Source organism: Pan paniscus, chromosome 8 (genome assembly GCF_029289425.2).
Source record: "Pan paniscus chromosome 8, NHGRI_mPanPan1-v2.0_pri, whole genome shotgun sequence".
NCBI lineage: Eukaryota > Metazoa > Chordata > Mammalia > Primates > Hominidae > Pan > Pan paniscus.
In genome coordinates, this window is record NC_073257.2 from 18,077,077 (window position 1) to 18,098,221 (window position 21,145).

Here is a 21,145-nt window from a genome sequence, read left to right on the forward strand (position 1 = left end):
TATCTGTGAAAGGGTGGATGAGTGAATGGGTTGGAGGAAACCCCTCCCTATTCATGTCCATTCTGAAGATAAGAAAACTCGCTGCTTCTACCTGAAGGGAAAACCTTCCTCCTCCAAAAACCCTCCTGTTCTATATAAGGCTTTAGAAACCAAAGGCAAGGAAGTTTCTTTCATCTGCCTTTCATCCTGCAAAAAGCCCTCCACTCAAGGGAAGAAAGGGCACTGGAGTTTATTGAGTGGGAGACAGGCGGCAGGTGGGAGACGGGGAGGGAGGAGAGAAAGGGAAATTCAGGAGGAAGGAGTCCAGCGTGGATTGCTCCAAAGCTCGCCCACCACGCCCTGACTGCAGGTGTGATTCGGGGGCCCCCGTGGCTCTGCTGGGTCCGGGTGCAAGCAGGCACAGAGGTGCTGGCGTCAGCTCGATTCGCAGGCCCTGGACTCCTGTCTAAACAGGACAGGCCCGGGCAACCGCAGGGCAGGGGCGTCTGCCAATGATGGGGGAGGACTCTGCTGCTTCTTAAGCTCCAGCGTCTCAAGCCAGGGCGAGACAGCCCGCCGGCCGCCCGGATCTCCACCTGCCACCCCAGAGCTGGGACAGCAGCCGGGCTGCGGCACTGGGAGGGAGACCCCGCCGTGGCCTCTTCTGCCACCCACGCCCCCACCCCTGGCATGGCCGACCAGCTGACTGAGGAGCAGGTCACAGAATTCAAGGAGGCCTTCTCCCTGTTTGACAAGGATGGGGACGGCTGCATCACCACCCGCGAGCTGGGCACGGTCATGCGGTCCCTGGGCCAGAACCCCACGGAGGCCGAGCTGCGGGACATGATGAGTGAGATCGACCGGGACGGCAACGGCACCGTGGACTTCCCCGAGTTCCTGGGCATGATGGCCAGGAAGATGAAGGACACGGACAACGAGGAGGAGATCCGCGAGGCCTTCCGCGTGTTCGACAAGGACGGCAACGGCTTCGTCAGCGCCGCCGAGCTGCGACACGTCATGACCCGGCTGGGGGAGAAGCTGAGTGACGAGGAGGTGGACGAGATGATCCGGGCCGCGGACACGGACGGAGACGGACAGGTGAACTACGAGGAGTTTGTCCGTGTGCTGGTGTCCAAGTGAGGCCGGCGCCCACCATGCTCCTGGGCGCCCACGCGGCCCACAGGGCAAGAACCCCGGGCCTCCCGCCTCCTCCCCCATCCCCCTGCCTCCCCTGGGCACTGTGGCTTCCTCCTGCGCCTGGTTGATTCAGCCCACCCCTCTGCATCCCGCTTCCCGCATCTCTTCTCTGCTCTCCTGCCGACCTTCCCACCTGCTCATCTGAATGACATGGAACGCTCCCACTCCAGGCAAACCGTGAAGCCCTCCCCACTCGGGAGAAGCAGAGCTGACCTTAGGACCGAGCACCAGGGCAGGTTGCGCTGACTCTGCGGCCCTCCAGGACGGACACCGGGTGACCCCTTAGGGCACCCAGGCAAGATCCCTAACAGGCACCCAATGCCCAGGCCAGGGGGGCTGCAGCCCTCAGCCCCCGCCAGGATTCCCGGAGGCTCCTGGACTGGAAGCTCCTTCCGCGGTCGGATTCTGGAGGGTGGGAGGCATCTTGGCCTGCAGTAAGCGGTGCTGACGGGGACTCTGGCCACAGAGGTCAGGCCTCCTGAAAACGGCACTGCCTTCCACGCTGCCCCAGCTTGCCCCATTCCTTGTCCGCCAACCCACCGTGATTCATTTTCTGAAGCTGGGAGTGAAACTGGGTCAGCTGTAACCTGTTCCTATTCATCTGGAAGGAGGGAGGCTTGGATGAGCGGGGGATGAGAGCTGCAGGGAAATAAATGAGATATTCGTCCTTATTTCCTTTCCTTTTTTTTGGTTTCCACGGAAATGATCCTTGTTAAATTCAGGGTTGAAACGAGGCAGGAATCTCCATTTTTGTGCTTTTTGAAAATGCAATGAATTCCTATACGGGGGAGCGGGGAAGGTGCCTCAGAGAGAGAGAAGTCTGGATGAGGGAAATATTGAATATTCTCAATCAAATGGATACGCTGGCAGCAAAGAGTGGTTAAAAGTCCATCCGGGCTTGAAAGACCTGAGTCCATTACATTGAGAAGGGACCTGCTGATTGCTTTGATTCCCCCTGGCAAGTGCTCCCTGGTTGTGAAGCGCCAGGCACTAGAGATGGTGAGGGGCTGGGGGGCAGTTGGGCACACACAGTGTAAGAGCAATTCAGAGCCGTTAGTCCTGCACTAGCCCTGCAAGCGGCTGGCAACACCTAGAGAAGGTCGAAGGGGCCCTGCCAGAGATCCCTTCAATTCTAAAGGGAGGTATGTTTTGCGGGATGGGCACTAGACGGAGCTCATCAGAAAAGGCCATGGTGGATGTATCCTCTCTCCCTGACACCCCACCCCCGCCCACCACCACCCAGTGTTTCCTCCTTTGTAAAACAAAGAGCTGGGCCCCAGCCCCAGCCTTGCCATCATCACTGCATCACTGGGACCTCCAGGATGACAGGACCCTCATGCCACGTGCTTGGGCTCAGGGCACCATCAAGCACTTGGCCTGCATAGACAATTGGCACCTCCCTATGGGGCAGCCACTATTATTACCTTCCTCATCTTACAAACGAGGAAGTGGAGACACAGAGGGCTTTAGAAAGCAGCCCTGGGTCCCACCAGTGGGTAAGAGGCAGACCTGGGATTTCAGTCAGGTCTGTGCCCTGACCACTCAGCTACAGGTCTGCCACCAACCTGTGCTTCCACCATGGTAATTACGGTAGCGCCTCTCTCCAGCACTTGTGAGGAGCCAGAACAACATTCTTAACACACCTGGCATGTAGTAGGTGCTTAATAATGACAGCTATTGTTACCATCACCTTAAAGATCCCTTCCTGCTCTAATACTGCAAGACTGTCCAGGGTAGTCACCCCTCTCCATAGCTCGAGAACAAGACAAGAGCAGAAAGGGGCAGAAGCAGGTGCTCTGGGGCTGGATTCCTGAGGGGATGCTGGATGGTGGGGTGTCAGGTGAGCACTGGCCCAGGGCCAGTGTAACTGCAGGTACTCCTGTCAGGGGAACAGAAGCAGAGGGCAAGCTAAGGCTCAGCTTGCCGAGTAAATCCCCAGCCCTCCCTGCCACTCTCGGGAGTCGGGGTTGATTGGACACGTCCTGGGGAAGATTTGGGAACAAGCCTCATAAACACCTGGACAGAGTGTCTAGAGTTCACTGGGCAGCAGCACCCCAAGGGGTGGGGGGCTGTGAGCAGGAGGGGCAGGCAGAAGCCCCCACATGGCTGCTGACCGCCGGCCAAAAGGAATAGTACATCAGGCCTGAGTACCTTTTGTAGAATGTCTCCTAAATTCTGCAGGAAGGAGAGAAACCAAGGTCTCCCTGCACAGGGCATCTTTGTAGTCACTGTCAGACACATGGCTGAGGTTTGACATCTAAGCCCCTTCTTCCCAGGTGCAGGCTTGAGGAAGCTCTTACAAGGGTTGGGACCTATGCGCTGCCAATGCCTGAGCCAGGAGGGCACGGCAGTGTCTTTATTTGTCTTCCTCCCAGCCTCCCAGTGATTCCGCCAGGGCAGGTCTTTTTGCAACCCCACACACCAGTCATTCTGGAGCCACCTGGGCCTGGATTTTGCAGGTGCTGGGAGCCTTTCATCAAGAGCTCTTTGTGCTCAGGCAGGCACTGGCTGGGGTGGTGGAAAGGTCCTACCTGCTCTCAGCTTAGAACTGGCAGCCCCAGATCCTCCCTGAGGGGGAGTCCTCAGAAGCAGAGTAGTAAGTGGAGGTGTCTTTTTTTTGAGACAGAGTCTGGCTCTGTTCCCCAGGCTGGAGTGCAGTGGCGTGATCCCGGCTCACTGCAACCTCTGCCTCCCTGGTTCACGCCATTCTCCTGCCTCAGCCTCCGGAGTAGCTGGGACTACAGGCACCCACCACCACGCCCGGCTAATTTTTTATGTTTTTAGTAGAGATGGGGTTTCACCGTGTTAGCCAGGATGGTCTCCATCTCCTGACCTCGTGATCCGCCCGCCTCAGCCTCCCAAATTGCTGGGATTACAGGCGTGAGCCACCGCGCCCGGCCGGAGGTGTCTTCTTTATACAGACAGAAGCCAGAGGCAGCAAGGTCAAAGTGCGTCCTGTGGCAAAGGTGAATGACCCCTCCCCTCCCCCTTGGTGTTTAAACACTTTTTTTTTTTTTTTGAGATAGGATCTTGCTCTGTCGCCCGGGGTGGAGTGCAGTGGTGCAATCATAGCTCACTGCAGCTTCAACCTCCCAAGCTCAAGTGATGGTCCCACCTCAACCTCCCGAGCTCAAGTGATCATCCCACCTCGACCTCTAGAGTAGCTGGGACTGACGCGTGCCACCATGACCCACTAATTAAAAAAAAAAAAATTGGAGGGGTGAGGTCTCTATGTTGCCCAGTCTTGCCCAAACTCCTAGCCTGAAGTGATCCTCCTGTCTTGGCCTCCCAAAGTGCTGGGATTACAGGCACAAGCCACCGTGCCCGGCCCTGAATATGATTGTTCAGTAACATCTTCTGTCTTCCCTTCTCCTTGAAGCTGGGTCACTGCCCTCACCACAGTGAGCACCATCTGCTGCCACATGGCTCTGCCCCCTCCCAACCTTCTGTGTTGGGGTAAGGAAGACCAGGCCAGAGGGGGACGCAGCTCTGACAATGCTCTCTGACACTGCTCCTTCTGCCTCACCGGGTGTGATGCCCAGGGAACCCCCTGCCCTCACCAGCAGACCCCAAACCCACAATGTGAATGCATCTCTCACCGGGCTAGCATTGCTGACCTCCACGGCATAGCATCAGCTACCCTGACTCAGTTCACCCATGGCAGTGAGTGTGTCCTCTCACACAACAGCCTCGGGATCCAGGTCTACCTAGGTCACACCTGGGCCTGTCTTTAGCTTCCTCCCCGTCTCCCCTTATCTTATTTTCCCTTCCTTTTTCCCACCCTGGTCAGCACTTCCAAAGAGTCTGCCCCAAACCCAGATGTCAAGGTAAACTTTTTGGTTGGTAAAATGTGGTCACTCCAGCTGCCAAGGGTGGGTGCTCACCTGTTGGACATAGGCAAGGGGAGGCCTGGGGGCTGGAGCAGGAGGAAGGAGCCACCCAAATGGGCATACAGGGTTCCCCAGAGGGACCCAGCCCTGCGGGTGGAGCTTTCTTCCACCCTGTGTTTTTCTGTGGCAGAGACTTAGAGGCAGTTGCCCAACTGGCATATCCCTTTCTTTTCAGTCATTGAATAACCTAATTTAAACAACCTGCCCTCAGCCCCCAGAAAGGTGCAATCTGACTGCAGCTCAAAACAACATTCCAGCCATCCTAGGGGAAAGGAATTTATAAATATTACCTTGGCTTCCATGTGCTTTACTGAGCTCCCTCATAAATCAGGACTTGGGGCTCCTGCACTCCCAGACTATATAAAGCTCGCCTCTGACTCCCGTGTTTCCAATTTTAAATCGAATGCAGCCCAGCCCTGCTGGCTCCTGTTTATCCTCAAAGATTCCAAAGGCCTGTTCAAAGGCTCCCAGAACCAGCCATCTAAAAATGACCCACGGCTTCCGCTAGAGAAATGTGGTATCAAAACTCGTGCATGGGGTGAGACTGCTCCATGAAGAATGGTAGCAATGGGGAATATGAGTTGTGTTTCTCCACCAAAAAACAAAGCTACATAAAGTAAGACAAGACCAAAAACCACCTCTGAGAAAGGTCTGGCCCCAAACCATGTGTCAATCTCCTCACCATCTTGCTTTTCTGGTAGTCATTTCCATAGCAACAGGTTCTCAGGGGTCTGGACTGGGCAAGAAGGGGAAGTGCCTGGGAAAGGCCTCCTCTGAGCCCTTTCTAACAGGGACAAGGCTGGGTGCTGAGTACTGGGTGGGACAAGCGCCTTCCTCAAAGTGCAGGGAAGTGAGAAGCTTTAAATAGACCTAGAAACAATGGCAGGTTTTCCATAATTGGAGGAGAAAGTACCTATCGGAATAATAACAGAAGGAACCACATGCAGTCCCCTAAACACCTTCTTCAGGTATTTCACGTCTTTGTAGTGTGTGCAGAACTACCCGGGAGGGGAAAGGAGCCAGGCTCTTAGCACATAAGGAGGGGAACATCTGAAGGGTGAATAGCAGGTGGGCCTAGGCCTCGGAGAGCCAACTGGGTGGCCCTGCACACCTTGGGGAGCTGAACATCCAGGGAGTGACTTCCTGAAGACTGACCACATGTGGCCCTGCTGGCCCATGGTGAAATTCATCTCCTGTCATCACTAGCCAAACCAGTCTCACCTATAGCCTACTGCACACCTGAAGACTCTGGTCTGAAGGCCCCCCATGATAGAAGCTCAGCCTTCACTGGGGCACACTGTCGGGAGGCACTTGTCTTGCATTTCATTAGCTCCTTTAATCCTCCAAACAAGTCAGAGCAGTAGCTTGTTTTAGCCTGTTTCAGAGAAGAAAAGATTAAGACTTTGAGACTTTGAATAACTTATCCAAGGCCATATATCTAGTGAATCAGAGTTTGACCCTGGGTCTGACCGACCCCAAAGCTCACACTCTTCCCACTGTGCCAGAGAGGAGTTCTTAGAGCAAGGAGCCTGAAACCGAGAGGTGCTGAGCTCACAGAGGCGGTGAGTGCTGGAGAGATCTCGGTGGGAAAGACCTGGAAGTGGGAAACAGCTGTCAGGCAGAATTTGTCTGGGCAGAGAGGACCTAGAGAAAAGAAAAGGAATTGATCGATGCCAGGAATATCCAGGAGCCACAGGACCCCTTGTGTCTGGGTGTGGGCATCTGCAGAGGGAGTGCCGGTGGACTGCCCACTTGCCACGTGAAATGTGATGTCTCACTGCCCCTCTGGCCCACCACTGGACCCCATGCAGGTGCTGGGGCCGCTGCAGTCCCAGAAAACAAGAGGGAATCCTGCAGTGGGCACATCTTTGCGACAGGAGGTCCCAATCTGCTCCCTGCTCCACACACGTGCATCTGTCTGCAGCCAAAGTGCTGCACGAACCTTCACCATTCATTACTGCAGAGCAGCTGGGAGGTGTTGGGCTTCTCAGCTTCTCATCCAAACTCACATCTCGGGGTGCAGGTGATGGGCAGTCAGAAAAAGCCACATGACCCTACTATGGTTGAATTGTGCCCCCTGCCTCCAAAAACTCATATGTTGAAGTCCTACCAACCAGGACCTCAGAACATGACCTTATTTGGAGATAGTCTTTACAGGGATAATCAAGCTAAAATGAGGTCATGAGAGTGGGCCTTCAGCCAATATAACCTTGTCAGGGTGGGACACGTGGACACACATGCCCAGAGGGAAGACAGTGTGACGACACAGGGAGAAGACAGCTGTCCACAGGCCCAGGAGAGAGGCCTGGAACAGCCCCTCCCCAGAGTCCTCTGGAAGGAACCAACCCTGCCAACACCTTGACCTTGGACTTCCAGCCTCCAGGACTGTGGATGAGACCTTCCTGTGGTTGAAGCATCTGATCTGTGGTGCTTTGTTATGGCAGCCCCCAAGCATCCACTGTAAGGGGGTCAGGTGTATTCACGGCCTCTCTCCCTGCTCCAAGGTCCGCAAGGGCTGCTGGGGACTTGGTCCAGAGCCGTCCTTTGTCTGAGTCCAATTCTGACTTCATAGTGACACCCCGGGGGATGCAGGGAGTCAGATCCACTTGATTCTGGAGAGGATCCAAGGGTAAAGGAAGGAGAAGGAGGGAAATAATCCCTTGAATATGGGAAACTGTCTTTTGACAAATTCTGGTGTGTCTTTCCAGACCGTAGATGCGTGGATGGGATTCAAAGTCTGGCCCTGCTGAGGAGCAGCGGAGCATCCCAGGAAAGCCCCTGCTCTCCCAACCCCAGCTCTGCTGAGGAAGTGAAGGATCCTTGGAGGCGGCACAGCCATGCACAGGGTGTAGCCACCTGGGATGCAACCTGGGCATGAAGACAGCACAGCCGTGGTACCGCAGGGCCCGAGGCTGGGTGAGAGTCAGGCTGAGATCAACGTTTGGGCTTGTAGACGCCTAGGTTTGCACAGCATCATAGAGGTTATCTGGCCTAATTTCCCATGCAGGATGAGAGGGCTATGAGTGATGACATCGTAAGCAATGGCAGGTGTGCACGACCTTGAATGCGACCATGGTAGGGAGGTCAAGGCAAGTTGCCCAAAGGTTGGAAAATTGCTATCCCCAGAAAGCTTTTCCTTAAACAGGTCTGAAAGGTGCCTCCATGTAACTGCCCCCACTGGCCCCTTTATTCTCTCTATGTTTGTGAGAGTCTAGAGCAGCAGCCCCTCTCCATGTGTCCACGTATTTGTGCCTCCGGCAGCAGCAGGTGCCTTCATGCCCCACATGGCCTCCTCTCCTCTCCAGGCTCTGTCCAGAGGTTCTTACCTGACAGTGGGTAAGGTTCCTCCCTTATCCCCCAGTGGTGGCTCAGCTTGGGACACGTGTCAGCTTCTCAGAGTCCTCCTTGAAGATGGGACCAGTGCCTGTGGCCAGAGCTACTTCCCCCTGCTCTGAATAATACAGCATTTGTAAGAATAAAGCTAGTGGCTCAATGCAGACTCACATTCTGCGATGCTGCTGAGTGCCGGGCATGTGCTCATGTGTGTGAGCTTCGGGGGAGGCCAAGAGAGAAAGACTCACACATAACAGGGGAGGTCAGTGAACAGACGAGGATGAGACACTCACAAGGGCTGGGAGAGTGCCCTGGAGCCAAGAAGAGGAGGTGTCTGCCATGGCTCAGCACATGGAGGGAGCAGAGTGGGTACCGGGAAAGACTCCACAGAGAAGGGACTTGTCCGCCGGGTCTGCAGGGAAGCCAGGCCAAGGCGGTGTCGGGTGTCCCAGGCTGAAGCACAGTGTGGGAAAAGGCACAGGGCCCGAAGCAGGCCTTCTTCTCCTCTTGAGCGACCACTTCCTACCCATCCTGATGCCCTTGATCCTGACATCAGATCCTCTAGGAAGCCCCTCCTGACTTTCCAAGCCCTGACCTCCGGCCTCAGGCTGGTCTGGAGACCCTGCACCTGCACATCCGGAACCGGGGCACTCACCTCGATCCATTCCCATGAGGGTTTCTTTTCCGCCCTGCTCCCCACCGAAGCATCAGCTCCTCTTGTTAGCTAAAGCGGAAGTTTTAGCTAAAGGTGAAGAGCTAAAGCGGAACCTGGCTTAGTGGCCGTTTGAGTGCGTGTGTGGACTGGATGCATGGGGCAGCCTGGTGTGCTCTGGGAGGAGATGCTGGCGAGGACGGTGGGGAGATAGGCGTGCCGGGCAATGAGGCCCACCCACTTCCATCCTGCGGAGCCTGGGCTCAACTCCAGGGGCAGTGGACAGTCGTGGGTCACACGTGTGAAGGAGGTGGATGGGAAGCACGCTGGCAGCTGTTAGGGGATGAAGATTAGGGTCAGGGTGAGACAGGGAAACTCATTAGGAAGCCTGGGAATGGCCCAAGTGAGAGATCTGGGCTTGAAGCAAGGTTGTAGCAACTGGGAGCGAACAATGTCAGAAAAAGGAAAATGGGTTGCAACTACATTTTGATGGTTGGAGGACATGGGAGGGGGGATCAGATGATAAATTCTAGGTTTTCGTTGATTTTCAGGTAATAGGATTTCCAAATAGAAGAATGGATGAAGTTTCCCAGGGAGGGTGCAGAGCGTGGAGAGAGACGGTCCACAGGTGGGAGGGTCACCACATGCCCCCACCTCGCTCCCTCGCAGGCGCACAGGCCCTTTCTCAGGAAAGCCCCACACTTGGCTTAAGGCTCTGCTGTTGCTGCCTTGAACTCTTAATGAGTTTTGAACAAGGGGCCCCGCATTTTCATTTTGCATTAAGCCCCCCAAATTATGTGCCTGCCCTGCTCACCACGTCCCACTGCGCTCCCAGGGCAGGACCCGCCCCACCCAGACGCAGACTGTCGCTGCTTCATCAGACCCTCCATCCTCCCACGATGAAGATCAAAGCAGGCTCTTTGCTGATGGGCTGGCGTTCGTTCCGCCCAGCCTGATGACACAACTTTGGCTTTCTTCTGTTAGCTTCTTTGTCCGGAAAGCACCGCTGATATTGTCAGGTTACACACTGAATGGAGGGTGACTAATAAGCGATGCCAGTTGCCTGTGGACTCGAGAGAATCCAGATACCAAGCGACGCCTCACGTTGCGCCACCCGCAGGACCCGTCGGCCAGGCTGGGCTCGGCTCATACCTGGTCCTCAGTTTCTCCCTCTGCACAGCAGGCTTGAAGCCCCAGAACTTTTCCCTGAACTCTCCCGGCCTAGATGACAGATGTAGTCGGGAAAGAGCTTCTAACAACCCAGAGTGTGTGGTCAGCCTGCCAGAGACTCTAAACGCTCCCCAACACTCTTCCCGCCCGTGGTTATCAATGCGCCAAAGAGCAGAAGCTCAGAGAATTGTGATTCTTTCGCTTGGGAAAGAAAATACTTCACAGCGATTAGATTACAGTCTTTCAATTCAGAAAGGGAGATTAGGCAGAAGGTAAAGAGCTGTTCCTCTTTTCCTGTAAAAACTAAATGGCCTTAAACAAAAAAGTGGTCTTAAACATCAACAGAGAAGATTTTGATTCGACTTGAGGAAGAATTCACCATAGCACAGATTTGGAGATGTCTGCAGGGGAAACCAAACTGCAGAACAGTTCACCTGCGTGGGAACCTGGCCTGCGCAGAATAAAAAAGCCTCTTTGTGTTTCCTGAAGTCCTGATCACAGCACTTTGTGTGGAGACCTCTCCCCATCAAGACTTACAAGGAATAAGTAAATGCCTGAAGCTATGCGTGACAGTTTTTATGGAATATCCCAAGGGATACCAGCTGCATTTCCAAGAATTAGGCTATCCAAATAAAAATCCTGGTCCAAACTCCCCTACCTAATTTTAAAAGGAAATTTTCCATTTCTGAATCCAGAGTCTTGGTGGCCTTATGCAAGCCCTGGTTCTGCACAGTCACAATTCTTAAAAAACTGTGATCCCAAAGGAGACTCGGGGATGGAGTAAGACCCTATCTGTAACCCAAAACCTGTGAGGAAACTTTAGTTCTATTGCCAAACAGAGTCTCCACTGAAAGAGAAGAAAAACATGCAAAGAGGTTTTGCAATAACCAAGCCTTCTGTTAAAAAAAAAAAAAACCTGCAGGGACCTCAGGAAACTCCAAAGAAGGAAGGCTAAAAAGAGATTTATTTAACCTAGAACACAGAGGCTTCAGCAAGGAAAACAGAGCGTGATGCTGGAATCTATTCCCTTCCACATTCTCTTTTCTTTTTTTCTTTCTTTTTTTTTTTTTTTTTTTTTGTGAGACAGGTCTTGTTCTGTCACCAAAGCTGGAATGCAGTGGCATGATCTCAGCTCACTGCAGCCTCTGCCTCCCAGGTTCAAGTGATTCTCCTGCCTCAGCCCCCAGAGTAGCTGGGATTACTGGCGCCAGCCACCATGCCCGGCTAATTTTTGTATTTTTAGTAGAGATGGGGTTTTGCCATGTTGGCCAGGCTGGTCTCGAACTCCTGACCTCAGGTGATCCACCCACCTCGGCCTCCCAAAGTGCTGGAATTACAGGCATGAGCCACTGCAGCTGGCCTCACATTCTCATTTCTAACCCTGCATCAGCCCTCTGGAAGGGAAGGTAGTAGGTGTGAAAAGAGAATGGCCCCCCCATAAGTAGTGATTCTATCTTTATTGCTATGGCCTCTTTTGCTGTAATGAACACAAAGATATATGGACGGCATTTAGAGAATGAAAAATCAGAGATTTATTTCAATGCATATTTCATTCATTCATGCATTCGCCAGTCTTACAATTATTTGTTGAGCATCTGCTGTGGACCAGGCCCTGTGCTGTTTACCAGGCACCGAGAGCCTCCTGCCTTCAGGCAGGCTGTTTAATACAACATACAAACAGGCATGGTACACATCTTGGAACTAAAATCACTCCAATATTGGCTGTGGGATCCAAGAGAGGACAAAAAAGGTGCACAGTGCATTTGTAATTGCATAAGCGCCATTATTGTGGCTCTTTCTGACAGGGGAGAACTTCAGCTGTGATTATCAGGCCTTGATAGGAACCGCATCCTCCACTTGCTGTCTTACGTCTGATGGTTGTGAGAATTCCATGGTCCAGCCTCTGGCTGCCTACATTTCAAATCTCCGTTCTCTTCCACTTCCACCATCCTTCTAGGGCCCAGCACTGTGGGATGCATCCCATGGCAATAAGGTCACAGGTCCAGAGGATCCTCGTGCTGCAGTGCCCGTGGGTGGTAGGAGCATTCCTGAGGCTGTGTCTACACTGGAGCTTCTGGAGATCATATAAATGTACGAGGAGAGACTGCAGACTGCCTCAGGACCACAGTCTGGCTGACAGCAGTTGAAACACTAGTTTTGCAAATTTTACAAAAACATATGACTATGTGAATACCCTGTGGGGCTCCTCCCAGAGCCTAGGGAGGGGTCCCACAAAAGAAGATCTGAAACAGAAGCCAAGTTTTCATCACGATGGCTGCATAGCCAGGTGGAGGGATGGTGAATGTCTACCCTATTTCCAGCCCTTTGAATATTCTTTTTTTTTTTTTCCCCAAGACGGAGTCTTGCTCTGTCACCCAGGCTGGAGTGCAGTGGCATGGTCTCAGCTCACTGCAACCTCCACCTCCCGGGTTCAAGCGATTTTCCTGCCTCAGCCTCCCAAGTAGCCGGGATTACAGGTGTGTGTCACCACACTCAGCTACTTTTTGTATTTTTAGTAGAGACGGGGTTTCACCATGTTGGCCAGGCTGGTCTTGAACTCCTGACCTTGTGATCCGCCCACCTCAGCCTCCCAAAGTGCTGGGATTACAGGTGTGAGCCACCGCGCCTGGCCCTTTGAATATTCTTGACCACATTTTCCCTGTGGAGGACAAAGGTCACCTCACCTGCCCAGATGCTGCGCCCTAGAGGCTGCCTCGGGTCTGTGTTCAAGAGCCATAAACACAGGCTGAAGTCAGGCTTCTTTATAATGGCCGATAAAAGATGTGGTGACCTAAATCCTTTCTTCTGTGTTTCCGTCTGACCTCCTGCCTTCCTCTCTGTGGCCCAACCCAATTTCCCTACATGGGAATTTTTCTCTGCCAGACTTCTCATGCTGTCCATTTTGTATTTCCAACTCTCATCGCCTTTAATTCTCTTGTAAATCTTCTCTTTCTTGTTTGTCCAGTCTTCACTTTTTAAAATTTTTAATTTAATGTAATTTAATTTTTTTGAGATAGGGTCTTGCTCTGTCATCTGGGCTGGAGTGCAGTGGCACAATCTTGGCTCACTGCAGCCTCAATCTCTCAGGCTCTAGCGATCCTCCTGCCTCAGCCCCACAAGTAGCTAGGACCACAGGTGGGTGCCGCTGCCGCCACATCCAGCTAGTTTTACAGTTTTTCTTGCACAGACAGGGTCTCACTATGTTGCCCAGGCTAGTCTCAAACTCCTGGGCTCAAGCAATCCTCCCCTCCTCAGCCTCCCAAAGTGCTGGGATTACAGGCTTGAGCCACCGCGCCTGGTCCATTCTTCACTCTTTAAAGCCTAGGTTGCTCTGCCAGTGCTCTCCTCACCCACTTTCTTTTTCCTTTGTCCTCCTCCTCCTTCTCACTCACCCTCCCTCTCTCTCTTCCTTTCACCATCTCTCTACATCTAGATCTCTGCCCTCTCTCTTTTTCGCTGCTCTCTGTTTTTGCTCTCTCCCCGTAACTACTGCCTTCGTGTCTTCTGTTTCTTCTACTCCTTTTTTTGTTTGTTTGAGACAGAGTTTCACTCTTGTTGCCCAGGCTCAAGTGCTATGGCACAATCTCAGCTCACTGCAACCTCTGCTTCCCGGGTTCGAGCGATTCTCCTGCCTCAGCCTCCTGAGTAGCTGGGATTACAGGCATGCACCACCATGCCCAGCTAATTTTTGTATTTTTAGTAGAAATGGGGTTTCACCATGTTGGCCAGGCTAGTCTCGAACTCCTGACCTCAGGTGATCCACCCGCCTCGGCCTCCCAAAGTGCTGAGATTACACGCGTGAGCCACCGTGCCCGGCCTGTTTCTTCTACTCCTGACCCTCTCTCCCCATCTTTGCTCGGTACCGCCACTTCTTTCCAAATACAACCCAACCTCCACTCTGGCCTAACATATTTTTCCCTGGTACTCATTCATTGTTTAAGAATGTCTTTGATCTTGGGACACAGCCTTAATGCAAGTTGTTTTTCCTTCCTGTGGTAAGAAAGCTTCAGGAGCCTTTTCCCTTCAGGCTGCAGAACTGGGAGCAAGCACAGCTGATCCCAGCTCCTCCTGCTCCTGTTTTCACAGGTCCTGCCCTCCAGGGGAATGTTCCAGGTACATTCTGTGTCTCAGAGATAATGCAAAAGCCAAAGAGACAAGCACGAGTCAGTTATTTGGGGATCCCTCTAACTGTGTTTTCTTCAGTTCCATCTGTTTCTGTCTGACTTTCTACAGAAACCTACACCCTGTATGCTTTATCACTCAGGGAATAAGTTCTGCGGGAACGTCCTCGATGAGCTATGCAGAGCAAAGTTAAGTCTTCTTCCTCAAATAGCTCATTCTCCAGGATCTGTGGACACAAAACAATCACCGTAAACAAGCAGGGGCATGTAAGCAACCAGACGCACAATGCTGACCACAGAGGCGCCTGGTCTGAGAAGGGAGAGCCCAGGGCAAGCCGGAGGAATCACCGACACCTTGCAGGAGAGGAGGGGAGAGGAGGGCTGGGCTGCGCTTGAAGGGAGGAGGGTGCCGTCCACTTCATACCCACAGACCCGCTCTTTTGTCCTAAAACAGGGATGATGTATTTCATATGGAGGAGTTCTGTGTCTCCCCATGTCTCTAGCAAAATTGACTTTTTCTAACCTGCCCTTGAGAGGATTCAAGTAGCAAAAGTTTCTGTGGTCTTATCACCACCATTAAAGTCATGATTTCAAAGACGAGAGCCGCATAGACGCATGGAAGGAAGTTCTTATCACCTGACCCTAGGGTACAGACACCCCGAGGGGAAGGCCCTGTTGCTGTAGCTGCTGGTTCAGTTGCTTGGAAGGAAGTTCCTATCGCCCGGTCCTGGGGAATGGACACCCCAAGGGGAAGGCCCTGTTGCTTTAGTTGCTGGTTCAGTCACGTAGCACAGCCCACTGTCTCATTAGGCTGAAAATATTAGACAAATGAAATCAATTTGAGCAGAATTAATGCCACAGATAGCAGAATTTGGAAGGCCATGAAAGAGAGATCTTCTCCCCAGGGTGAAAGCCAAGGTCTTTCTTGAGGGCAGTTTACCCCAAGAGCCAAGGATTAAAAGTGTGCCCATAATATCCTGCTTTCCGGTTGGTTCAATTTTAAGAACATTTAAGTACCCGCCATGTGTTAAGAAGTGGGATGGGAGCTTGACCACTGTCTTGCACAACTCAAGGGCACCTTCACAGTATGTCTCATGTCTGTGGACAATATGTCACAATATGTCTGCCTGGATGTGTGCTAGGCAAAGGTCCTCACATAGAAGACAGAAGATGCAAAAATAAATGGGTTTGTTGGGGTGCTTTGTTTTGTTTTGGTTTGTTTTTTTGTTTTTCAGAAAGTATCTCACTCTGTCACCCAGGCTGGAGTGCAATGGTGCAATCTCGGCTCACTGCAGATTCCGCCTCCCCAGGCTCAAGCAATCCTCGCACCTCAGCTCCCAGGCCTCCCCCGTCACCAGTAGCTGGGACTACAGGCGTATACCACCACTCCTGGCTAATTTTTGTATTTTTTGTAGAGCCAGGGTTTCACCATGTTGCTCAGGCAGGTCTGGAACTCCTGGACTCAAGTGATCTGCCCACCTCGGCCTCCTAAAATGCTAGGACCTCAGGCATGAGCCACTGCGCCCAGCTGGGGTTGTTGTTTGATGGGTAGACAGTTACTGTTTGGGATGATGAAATTCTGGAAATGGATGGTGGTGACAGTTCTAGTTTGATTCCATGTGACTTAGTGTTGAGACTAAGGCATTGAGACTATGGTACACTTAATGCCACCAAATTGTGTACCTAAAATGGTAAATTTTATGCTATATATTTACCTTGATCAAAATAAAAACAAATGAGAAAAGTCCTTGAACCCAAGAAACTCACAGACCCAGGCGATAAAGGGTGTAAAATAAAATAAGGGCAATGTATAAATAGGCATCCGCCACCCTAAGATCACAGAGTGGGGCATGACTGGTTGGCACGGGATGCTGAATTATCAGTAGATACTACATATTGGATGAACAGGGAGCTTTGAGAGGGATGGTAGTACACCAAGTCTGGAAGTAGGGCTAAGGGTTCATTGGCTGAATAGACCCTAGTATCCTCTGGAATATCCTTAGAAAAGCTTGGACCCTGGCTCTCTTGGTCAAGAAGACTCCATCCACATGGAGAGGGTGGATTTGGAAGGGAATACCACACAAGTAGGAAGAAAAGACACTTCTAAAACCAGAAGACTGTCTGCTGGCCAAGGAAGGGTGGAAGACCCAGAGAGAAGACCGGAGGTGGCCCTGGCAGGGTGAGAGCTCCTACAGCGGTTCTTCTGGAGGCCAGCCCAGCGGTGGATTGGGAGTCATGCGTGGGCAGGGAAAAGGACTTTAAAATTAAGTAATACCAAGGAAACCCTGTCCCTCCTTGACTCATCTTACAGGCCCCACTCCTTTCCTGCCATTGAGAAATTAGGGCTGTAAAACTTACTGATAACCTGGTTCTTGGGAGATTGATCACAATCACCTGCTTTGGAGAACAATCACAGGCCTAAGAAGAGGGGAAAGGTTTCTAGTAAAGGGTATGGCAGACAACCAAGAATTTTTCTTCCCCTTTCAGGTGAATCTTTTAACCTAATATCCACATTTTTCTAACCAGAAATGAAATTGCATGGTGAAAACATTACTGTTATACTAGGGGAGCAAGAGGACAGAACATTTGAAATTGGAACATTGCTAAAAAGTCCAAATTTGTTACATCCCAATTATACTCCCAGGCTTCCAGAAATATCTGGAGAACAGCAATTTATGGAGAGTTCTGTCCACAGACACAATATGTTTCAGACTTCTGTCTGCTCCTGAGTGAAAGAATCACAGAGGCTTAAAAGCAAATAGTCGCAAGGGGCCCAAGAGATAAAAGAGTCCAGCTTCCTCACTGTAATAGAAACACCACCATACCGTGTGCACACTGCTTGGCCATTTAATAAATGCTGGCTTTGGATTGTTTAATACAATAACTCTATAAAGTGGGCATTTTATTATTTCCATTTTATAGATTTTAGAAATGAGGCTCAATGAGATAAAATGAGATGCAGTGCCTGGGTCACATTGTTAGAAAATGAGAGCGCAGTTTTTAAACTTGTATCTTATGACACACTACCCACTGCTCTTTCTATTTAAAAAAAAAACTTTCTGATCATAAAAGGTAGAATTCTTAACTTTAGATAATTCAGAAGAGGATAAGGAGGAAAATAAAGGGCAGTTAACATAAAATTGGAATCACACTATACACACATTTTATAATTTATATTTTTATATAATATATCATGAACATTTTCCCATACTTCAAGATATATACACTAAGATAGACTATATTCAGGGCCACAAACAAACCTCAACATATTCAAAAGAATTCATATCTTATAGCATGTGTTCTCCAATCACATGGAATCAAACTAGAAATCAATAACAGAGAAATGATACGAAAATCTCATAACACTTGAAAATTAAATATCACACTTCTAAATAACCCAGAGGTCAAAGAGGAAGTCTCCAGATAATTTTTTAATACATTGAACTGAATGAAAATGAAAATTCAACATATCAAAATTTGTGGCACTCAGCTAAAAAAGTGCTGAGGGGAAAATTCATAGCACTAAATGAATATATTAGAAAAAGGAAAAATTCAAATAAATAATCTAGGCTTCCACCTCAAGAACCTAAAAAAAAAGTAAATCCAAAGAAAGCAGAAATAAGGAAATAAAAACCAGACTCCATGAAATTGAAAACAAAAACAATAGAGAAAATCAATCAAGAACTAGTTTTTTGATAAGATCAATAAAATTGGTAAACTTCTAGTAAGACTGACAAAGGAAAAAAGAGGAAAGACATAAATTACAAATATCAGAAATAAAACAAGGATATTACCGTAGACCCTACAGATATCAAAAGGATACTCATGGAATGCCACAAAAACTTTATCCACATAAATTTTGACAACTTAGATGAAATAGACCAATTCCTTGAAAAATGTAAACTATAACAACTCACCAAATATAAAGTAGATGATTTGAATAGCCCTGTAACTATTAATGAAATTTAATTGGTAATTTTTAACCTCCTAAAAAAGGAAATCTCCAGGCCCAGATGGTTTCCCTAGAGAATTCTGGATTGCTTCCAGGTTTGGGCTATTACAAATAAAACTACTACACACGCTGTGTACAGGTTTTTAAACAAATACGAACTAAGGATAAGTGCAACAACCTAGATGGGTCTTAGTGAATTATGTAGAGTGAAAAAAGCCAGTCCCAAAAGGTTTCACACTATATGATTCCGTTTATAACAATCTTGAAATAACAAAATCATAGAGATGAAGAATAGGTTAGTTGTTTCCTGGGGTTAAGGTGAGAATGGCGCAGGAAGAAAGGGGGCATGGCTATAAAAGGGCAACATAAGTGATCCTTGCTGTGATGAAAATGTTTTGTTGCTTGACCATATTAAGGTCAATGTCCTGGTTGCTGTCTTGTACTACAGTTTTGCTAACTGCTCCCATCTGGGGAAATTGGTGAAAGATACACAGGATCTCTGCATTCTTTCTTAAAATTCTTTCTTAAAAGATAAAACATTTAATTTTTAAAAATTAAAATAAAATGGAAATCACACTAAACATACATTTGTATTTTATAATTTTTAATAATATTTCATGAGCATTTTCTCATCGTCTAAAATATTTTTATGTATTATGTTTTTTGATTTCTTTATACATCAACTATGGGTGTACTATAATTATTTGATTATTTCTTTTCCTTATGGGCTTGGATTGTTTCAAATATTTTTATTATTATGAAAACTGATGAGAAGAACATCCTGGTGCCCTTTTCTTTTAGAAAAAAAATTGTTGAGATATAAGTCACATACCATGTAATTCACTCATTTAAAGTGTACAGTTTAACATTTTAAAAATAATTCAGTGTTGTACAACCCTCACCACAATCTAATTTTAGAATATTTTCGTTCTGCTAAAATAAACATCGTACCCATTAGCAATGAATCTGCATCTTCCCAACTTTCCTACTCCAAACTTAAGCAACCCTACTCTACTTTTAGCTTTACAAATTTGCCTATTCTGGATTTATATAAACAAAGTCATAGGATGTGGTCTTTTGTGCCTGGCTTCTTTCACTTAGCACAGTGTTTTCAAGGGTCATCCATGTTGCAGCAAATATCACTACTTCATACCTTTTTACAGCAGAATAATATTCTACTATATGGATAGATCATATTTTATTTTTTCAATAGTGGTGAATATTGGGGTCTTTTCACTTTTCAGTTAGTATAAATAGTACTGCTATAAACACATACAATTTTTCTGTGTGGACACATGTTTTCATTTTCTTGGGCATACACCAAGAGCGGAATTGCTGGGTCATACAGTAACCCTATGTGTAACTTTTTAACCTGGTGCCCATTTCTGATTATTTCTTGAAGACACTGTCCTAGAAATGAAAATAATTGGTCAAAGCCCATAGTCACCTTTATGGTTTCTGATTCATATTGCCAAATTACACATCTAAAAATTGTGCCAACTTCTGCTCTCACTGTCGTGCAGGACAATGCTTTCATGGTACAATTATGAACTCCAGAAGGTCTCCATGATCTGACCCTCTGTCATCTGATCTCAGTTTGGGCCCACGGGACTCACGAGGCAGCCCCCTCCTTTTCTAGATCAGGCTTTGTGAAGCAGCCAGAAGACCTGGTTCTCCCAAGCCTGCTACTTGCTGGCCATGTAACCTTGAGCAAGTTATTTCCTCCTCTGCAAAAGGAAGACAATACCCTCCTGCCTACTTCACTCAGACGTTCTGAAGATCGATGTAGCAATGTGGTGTAGACATGCTTTTATAACATGGACACACCCAGACAGGAATAAGTCTTGTCCAGGGAATATTTTTTGACAAACACTGCTTAACTGGTTTGTCCTCTGAGTGTCACAACTTTTGGCAGAACTTGGTAGTTGGAGGTCAGTGGTTGGTTGGTTCAGGTATATCTACTTTCACAGAACTTGAGAAAAAACAAATTTTTTTCTCATATGAATTTGATTGCACTGCATGATTTTGATGTGTTATTTATTAAGCTGAACAACACACACACACCCACGTACATGTGCACACACACTACCACCAGTGGCCAAGTCAAGGAGGGACAAAGAAGGTGAAGGTGCCCTTGAATCTATTCTTCAACAGTGAAGTTTTTGTTCTTACTGATAAAAGTTCTTCCTTCCATTGAAATGAAACTTTCCCCCCACAGAAATTCTCATCAGTAGTCTTTGCTTGGCCCTCAGTCCTGTGGCCATGCCCCATTGCAAAGTTTTTCTCTAAGACTCTTCCCACAAGCCCAGTGCCTTCCTCTGCAACCAGGAGGACAGTGAGGTCCCCCTGGCCAGCTGATGGCCCCCACACCGAGCCCAAGGTGACCTGTGCCTGTTCCCTGGTCAGCATGCTGGCATCTGGACCACTGGGCATTTTTCCATTGGTTCATGGGAGGTCCTGCCTAACTGTGGGATGAGAAGACAGAAGAGGCCACTATGACCAGAGGTGGGCCAGTGACCTGGAATCAGGGCTGGCTGTGGCCTCACTGGGTGCTGATGAGCATCTGGCCTGGGGCCTGGGAATGAGATCCCACCAGATGGTCCCCAAGGAGCTGTGTGTGTCCAATGGAGAAGGCCTGTATCTTACTCAACTTTCTTTACTAGACCCAGAAGGTTTATTTGAGGGGGAAGATATTTAATTAAGTAAGATTAGCTGCTAGGTAGTAAGTGCCTCGTATGTTCCAGCACTGTACATAGGTCATCTTTAATCTTCACAGCAATCTCCCAAGTAGGCATCACCACCCATTTCTCAGATAAAGAAACTGAGACTCTGCGAGGTTAAGTCACTTGCC

At 49.2% G+C, this 21,145-nt stretch overlaps 1 protein-coding gene across 1 annotated transcript; it reads left to right on the forward strand.

Moving 5' to 3' along the window:
- Positions 1–223: 223 nt before the first annotated feature.
- On the forward strand, positions 224–2,352 carry CALML3 (calmodulin like 3). The gene has a single exon (XM_003827786.6). It carries the CDS (start codon positions 670–672, stop codon positions 1,117–1,119), a length of 450 nt encoding a protein of 149 aa, XP_003827834.1. The 5' UTR covers positions 224–669; the 3' UTR covers positions 1,120–2,352.
- The last annotated feature ends 18,793 nt before the right edge of the window (positions 2,353–21,145 follow it).

What these genes read in the sequence shown, in the direction of transcription:
- CALML3 (XM_003827786.6), top strand. Translation starts at nt 670, where the DNA reads ATGGCCGACCAGCTGACTGAGGAGCAGGTCACAGAATTCAAGGAGGCC.